At 32.0% G+C, this 8057-nt stretch overlaps 1 protein-coding gene across 1 annotated transcript; it reads right to left on the reverse strand.

Moving 5' to 3' along the window:
* Positions 1–2156: 2156 nt before the first annotated feature.
* Positions 2157–3129, reverse strand: LOC118035166 (subtilisin-like protease SBT2.5). Its single transcript, XM_035040683.2, has 3 exons — positions 2966–3129; positions 2702–2849; positions 2157–2604 (listed from the first exon to the last, which is right to left on the reverse strand). The coding sequence occupies exons 1-3, from the start codon at positions 3040–3042 to the stop codon at positions 2539–2541; spliced, it is 291 nt and encodes a 96-aa protein (XP_034896574.1). The 5' UTR covers positions 3043–3129; the 3' UTR covers positions 2157–2538.
* Positions 3130–8057: the final 4928 nt, after the last annotated feature.

Consider the following 8057-nt stretch of genomic DNA (forward strand, 5'->3'; position numbering starts at 1 on the left):
AATCTGTTCTCAACTTCATTATATTTAACCAAACAAGGCATCAACAGCTTCTGTAAAGGAAGACGCCCTAGCTAGGTTAGAAGTGAATTTAGACAACTAACCATACAAGACAAAACCAAACAACTGCATCGAATTTAAACTATCTTTATATCATTTAGGTTATGTTCGGATTCTCTAAAGGACACAGAAATATTAGTTTGCACGGCACACAATTTGGTTCCCGTCAACATTTTCTGTGCAACTTGGATATGGGAGCATCTATTCCCTTCTCAGGTCCAATAAAAGGCTGAAACTGTATTCTCTCTCTGTAATGGAGATGTTAATTATCGATTCATCGTGCAAAAAGCATACTCGAAGGGTGATAAATAATCACAAGGAATCCCACTTGCCCCATGCCTATTTATTTATACGTTTCTGCAATATATATATATATATATATATATATATATATATATATATATATATATATATATATATACACCTTGGTGACAAAACTCTCAACAATATTATAATCTGGGTCCGAGGCATGTGTGCCTCTAATGTCTTCGTTTCCCCCCTTCTTATTTCTTTCTTTTTTACTTGGAAAAGCTATTAAATATATATAATTACCAATGAATAACGATGAAGTTGTGAAAAAACTTCACATAAAAAATATCGGGCTTTCCATAGTCTACTATGAAATTGGATCTATGAGCTGGAAGTTTCTAAAAAATTAAGTCCCTCACAGAACGAAAGACTATTCGATGCTAAAGTTAGTACTTGTAGAGAAAAAGATGATGCATGGAAAAAGAAAAGATGGCACAATACTGCCATATGGACGTGAAATTAACCAAAACATAGAAATGGAATTTATTCATCAAGAAATGAGCTAAAGAAAAGATGGCACTATCCTCATAATTTAATATTAGATTGATTGAGAATTAGACTTCATGAGTAGTTTTAATTTTCTTTTTATTAGATTATCTTAGCCTCATGCCCTGAGAATAGTATTTAACGGGTTAATTCAAGTTGACTCATATTATTTTTTGTGTTTTTTTTAATTGATTTTTTTTAATTCAACATTAAATTGATTGGAAATTGAGTTTTATAATTTATTTTGATTTATTTTTCATGAATTTATCTTGGTTTCATGGAATAAGCAACAAAATAATCCATAAAAAATTAAGGTGCATTTCCTATAAAATAGGTGATGGAATATTCTGTCGGCAATCCGACGAAGTTTTTGATGGAAAATGGATAGTAAAATCTAATTTGTTCTGTGCAAATATACTGATGGAAATACCATAAAAAAAAATAAATAAAGTTCCGAAGGAATCAACGACGAAAAAAAATTCTCGACAAGCATCTTGATGACGACATGTTTCTATCAGCAATTCTATTGGTATCGTAATTGCCGACAAAAGTTTTTTATGGAAAATTCAATCTTTTTTCAATTTTCTGGTGGTATATATGATACGGTGAATATATAGTAGGAGTTCAAAAAAGCACATCAATTAAACTCCACGTTTCTACTGTTATCCTTGTAATTCTACATTAAACGAATCAATTTTTAAAGGCTAGTTGGGTAGGTGCCGGGGAGGAAAGATTCCACCCTTGGAGAGCTAAAATAGGTCAACGGAAAACACACATTTGCTACCGGCAGGGTGATTCAAGAACAAGATAGAATTTGAAGCGTAAATGACTGGACGGCACTGGCCATTAACAAGTACTGGAGTAGAAAATTGAATCCGAGTGGAGAGACTCGTGCTGAAGCCAATTACCAAACATGTGATAGCAGTACCATATATATGACTGTTGTGTCAGCTTGCTTTTCATTAAACTTAGTTGAAAGTTGGAGCCATTTTCAAGTATGTTTGCCTTTTCCTTTACAGACAAAGGGAGAGGGAGAGGAGAGAGGAGAGGGAGAGGGAGACCCAACCTCCCCTAGCTACTCTACATATGAATATATATTGAATTGTATAACCTGTCCTATCCCATCCAACGTGCATTATAGGAGCCTGTCTACCTTTTTGTCACTCACATTTGTTTGTATGTTGCAGGGAGGCAAAGATAATTTTGAGGGGCTTGCGGTAGGGCAACTTCAAGTCTTCAATGCAAATACATGAATCCCCAGTATCAGTAAAATCAAGATTAAATTGAAGCAGTTTTGAAGCACATAAAATGAAGTTTTTCCAGCATTCATTTTTATATCACTGATCTTCCAAAACTTAACACATTATATATGGATCCCAATACTTGCAGTACCACTGCTTGGTCATCATTAATGAAGATGTCCCATCTAGCTAACGAGAAAACAGGATTCCTGAGATAACATCCAGCTGCTATCACTTAACACATATCTCTCTGGTATTCACCAGTATTATTATTATATATATATGATTATAATCATTTTTTTTTAGTTTTTTGAGATCATAAGTAATCCCAGAGAAAATATCTCAACCTCCATGTACACGAATGAGTTCATAAACTCATGTGACACCAAATCTACCACAGCTCTTTCCTGGGTAGCGGATACCCTAGCTTCTAGCTTCTTAATAATCAATTAGGAAATTCTTGATTCTTCTCCACAACTCTCACCCCATTAGTAGATCTAAGCGCATTTGCCTGTTTTGAGTAGAGAAAAACAAACAAGAGCGAAAATGAGAAGCGAGTGTTTTGGACAAATACTCGTTAAACAAAGTACATGTTGCATAAAAGTCACCTGGTCTTCAGTGATTTCTACTGCAAAACCATCAACAATGATCAAAGATATTGTCTTCTTGTAGCTGCCATGCTCGAGGGTGTTTGCCAATAACTCATCATGCTTCCTGCTCAGATACATGTCGAGCTCATATGCTCCTCTCTTTGTCCTGTGATACACCAACAAGAAAAAGTTTAATGTTAGATAGCTAGCTAGAGATCGAAAGAATGATACAATGCATCTTATAATTAACATTCTCTAACTAATAATGTAACGATGACTGACCGATCATTTCGAATGCGCTCATATTCAGGATCATAGTCCATGAAAACAAAATATCTCTCCCTTTCTTTACTCCCCATTTCCTCTGCTTTCTTTGATCATATGATGCCTTTCAGCGATCCATACCTGGTAGCTATTTATAAAGAGTTTCCGGCTTGCTTTGGAGTCAAAAGAGAGGTTCACCTTTTTTTCTTATTGTTAAGAAAAAATATTCACCAGAGGATAAAATAACAGTAGTGAGTTCTTAGTCCTTGTAGCCTTAAATATTTTTTTATCTAGCAGTAACTTTCATCTTTTTTGTTTTAAACTCGAATGATTCAACAGGATTTGAAGATCTGAATTTATAACGTGACCCTACCTGCTCTAGTGCTAGATAATGCTTAATTAACATCTTGACTAAGGAAGCACCGTCATTTGATTCGCATTTGAAGTTTCCATCTAGGGTTGGTGGCAGCAGTCAAAAAAAAAAAAAAAACTTGTGGAAGACAAGTGACCAATTCATGCTACTTTAATTAACTACTCTACTAATTTAATCAATTATATATACTCTAATGAGCAACTCTAGAGGGGCTCAAACATAAATTATATGCTCTCCGCCTCGTCAAATGGGATTTAACTCCAAAAGCCAGGTCATGAGGACGTCTTTTCTCATGAGTTTTTTTGACTTGTTTTACTATATAAAGGGCTTGTCTTCATCAAATTGAGAAGGTTGAATTCAATCTTGATAAACACAGTCGCGTCTGTGAACTGATATCTCTTGGTATACATGGGAGAGATATATAATATATGGTGAACGCAGGAAAAGAGAAAGGGCGTGGCACATTGTGTTCCATCCGAGCTCTTGTTTCATGGAAATAGTAGCAATTTGGCTGATACTCACGACAAGTGTGACCTTTTAATTAATTATTTGGTTGACAGACAAGAGCTACTGTTTGACAAGAGGCACTAAGGATACATGCATGCACCAAAAATTCAAAAGAACAGGTGATATGAGACTGATACCTATAAAGAGAAGCATACGGCCATTTAATCTTCTCCTTCATTTACCAATCATTTTTTACAAGGGAGCGGAGATCGATCCAGCAGTCAAGACCCAATCATCGAGTCAAATAAATATTTTCCACCACATGGTGCCCATTATCTCCAGATACATCATGCCACTGCTCAAGCCTCAAGCCTAGATGGATCATGTTTTACTAATCAATCCTACTTTTGTTATAAATGACACTAGGATGCCCTATTTCGAAGCTACAATGATGGCCCCCACTTTGAATATTGATTTTTTTTGGTTTGTGAATAGTTTTTGAGGGGAATTATCACACACGTATATACGTACCGTATAAGAGTTTAAGAGAAAAGACGAGGAAAAATAAGAAAGAAAGAAGGGTAGAGAAGATGAGGTTTCTTTTAGTTTCAGATACTATTTGATGATCATGGATGATGGATGCATCGGGACTTCTGAGAAATTTAGGGTTAGAGTTGAAGGGAAACATTTCTACATTTAGAGGGATTAAACTAATTTATAGGATCCTCAGCCCTCTTCAAACCCATCTTATTTGGAAAAAAAAAAAAAAAACAACAACAGGAAAAGAAAAAAACAAAAACCAAAGGGTCGTGTTCCCTTTGGAGAAAATATTTACAAGGATGTGGTACGTACATCAACTTCAGTTTGTAATTGTATGCTACATACTCTTGGGATTAAAAGAAAATCCATCCTTAATACCTGACTATATATGAATTGAGTTTGCTTAAACACCTCCATTTTCAAGAAGTCAAAAAAAAAAAAAAACACCCAACCTAGACCATGTAATAAGCTAGCTAAGAAGTAAAAAAAACGGAAAGGATATTTTAGAATTACCGAAACTCTTTTTACAGTTTTAATTTTGTAGTTTCAATTGTATTCAATTGTATCTTGTAAAAAAGAAAAAAAATTACTCATCATGATAAATATTAATTTAGATAAAAACTAAACTCGCACTTTGCTAAGGTTGAATAATTTTTTTAGCCTAAAAATTAATAAATAAGCTTTTTCAATGCATTTTCTTACACAAGAAATTCAAATCAAAAATAAAAAATTTATACATGTATTTAATTAAATAAATCAAGAACTATTCATACTAATAAATGCAAAAAAAAAAATATTAACGAGTATATTTGGCTCGCCTTGTTGAGGGTCAAGTAATTTTTTTCTATCACAAAATAATAAATATTATCAACATGTTTTTTTTCATCAATTAAAAAAATATAAACGTAAATCAAAGAATCGATGTTTATATATAATAAAATAAAATAAATATTGTATACATTAATAAAAATATATTAAATCTCAATTTAATTTTTAACATGATAGAAAAAATTAAAAAATATTTGCAATTGCTAAAATGAAATATCATTAATTTTTAGTTTTTATATAATAAATTTTCTTAAAAAAAGTTTAAAGAAAAAATACAAAAAAAAAATTATAAAAAAAATAAAGATGATAATATAAAGAGTGGTATAAATAGGTTAAGTGTATAGTGATAAATATTTTAAAAAAAAGTAATAATTTTTAAAATATATATATATATATATATATATATATATAAAAGTTATTTATAAAAAAAACCATTTTTTCTATGTATAATATAATAATAATTTCATTTAACAATCGTTTGCATTGATGGCGTTGTGTATACTTTGAAATATAACTCTCTGTATATCATTTTGTTTTTCTTTCCCTCAAGGAAAGCCACTGTGATCCCTACGAGTAGGTACAGATTCCATGTTAAGTCTGCAAAGATATGTGGTGGGCCACCACCATCCGAGCCTCCATGTGTCAAAGAGAGATGGTTGGAAGGTAGGGGACGACCGCTGGAGACACAGAGGATGCTGGCTATGAAAAACTGTGGGAGTACGTGTGCAGTTTTGGTTGGTAAATAAAATAAAGGCGCTGAGACAAGAGGAGACAGTTTTGTACGCTCGGGTGTTTCGTATTTGACAGCTGTCAGTCACATGGGGTCCGCTGACTTTAAAGAGGCTCTGGTCAGTGGAAGAATCCACACGAGAAAAGCTGCAGCGCAGAGACCTAGCAACACTGAACCAATGGGAGTGTGATTCTCTGCCTGCTACTCCTGCTATTCTGCTTGCAACTTGCCACCTCTCAGGGCCCACAATGCTGTCAATGTCATTGCCCCCCCGACCTCATTTCATCACTAAATATTGTTTTTGGTAAGCTATCTTTAGGTTTTTTTTTATATATATATATTGAAAGGTTAAGAATGTTAAAAAACTATTAAAAGATGAAATATTAAGGATTTTTGAAGGGTCACAATAAAAATCAAATCAAGTCTAAATTAAATTAAATATAATTATAAGAAATTAAATAATTTATATTTGTGGTCTAAAACAAAATGGAAGAGGATGAAAAAAAAAGAATATAATAGTGTTAAATTGTAAAAAAAGGAGGTAAGGCAACAAAACTAAAAGAAAATCCCCCCACCCTCCCTCCCCAAAGTTGAAACTTAACTCAAAAATTAAAATTTAACCTCCATTAAAAATTCTCCCAAACATAAGTAAAGGTGAGAAAAATTACAAGGGTGAGTTTTCACCCCTTCACTCTCCTACCAAGCATGTCCTTAAAAGAATTAAAATAGCAATGCTCCACTCCAAACTTTATACACCCGATATAGTTTTTTAAAAATTTCAATATGAGTCTTAGTCGTTGAAGGAAAATGATAAATAGCAAGAACAAATTGAAAAGATTGAGTCGACATTGGATAACATAATCTTAACATGGGATTCAATGATAGATTTCACAGATAGATTATGTAAATCTTAATTAATGCTCAAGATCACTCATAGTTGAATCATTTTTCATCTTTTAAAGAGCTTTGTGAGATGCCATCTCGTACATGGAAATTTGGAAAAAGAAATAGGAGAAAAACAAGAAAAAATGAAAGAAAAAGAAAAAAGGGAATTCCTTTAATTCAGTATCTATATATTTAATGACTACGGATGACATGGCAATTTTTTTCAATATTTGAACATTTTAGACTAAGTTTAGACGAATGAGAATTCCAACTAGTAGAGAGACAAAATTATGTCTAAGCAAACTATGCAGATTTTGTCGTCTTTAACAGTTGATGATCGATCTGATTTAGAATATAGAACTATTGAATGTACCGACCAGAGAGCAAGTTGATTAACTTTTATCAAGGATTCTGTCTTCTCGAGCTAATTAGCTTTTCAATACATGTGTGTGTATATATATTGATTGTATTATGTTGTATTGTATTCTCGTATTTGATGTATTCCTTTATCTTTGGTTTTTTTTTTTATTATTATTATTAACATGAATATCCGGATCAATTTGATATATTTTTTTATTTTTATTTTTTATTTTGTTTTAGCGCTAACTTGCAAAATCTCTTTTTATTATATTATGTGTCTTATCTTCTATCCAACAAAATATGTTTGTTATTTTAGCTTAGACAGTGATTTTTTTTTATTATTTTTTTTGTAATTTTATTATGAGCATGTATACATGTAAAATGCAATTTTATTTTATTTTATTTTCTTACATATTCATCAAACATATTTAGAAGTAAAGTAGACATATATAAAGATTACAAATATACTTCAGAAATTAGAATTACAAGTAAACTACATTAATAACATAAACTTGTCACTTGTTGCAGTAAGAACAATGCCTAAAAAAAGGAAACAAATATGTGAGTAATTAAAATCTACAAATAATATTTAGTCAATCTTTTTCTTATATATATAATATCGATTTTAGGAACAATAGAGAGTATCTTTAATCATAATAGCCGGCAGAGTCGTAGCAATAACAGACAGTGATGCATGAAAAAAACATAAAGTTAGGGTTTTTATTTCGGCTTCTCGCAAATGAAACCTTTATTTTTTATTTTTTAAGGTTACAAGCCTCTTCTTTTTTTTTCTCCTTTTCCTTTGTGAATTGCATGTATAACGTGTAGTCTTCTTGTTCTAGGCATTGAACAAGAGACAAGGTGGTCAGTTTCCTAAATCCATAAGCAAAGAAATTAAAATGTGAGCGCATTTGCAAGAGATTTGATTTGAATAAAATACAGTAAAT

This window comes from Populus alba, chromosome 3 (assembly GCF_005239225.2).
Source record: "Populus alba chromosome 3, ASM523922v2, whole genome shotgun sequence".
In the NCBI taxonomy this organism is placed as follows: domain Eukaryota; kingdom Viridiplantae; phylum Streptophyta; class Magnoliopsida; order Malpighiales; family Salicaceae; genus Populus; species Populus alba.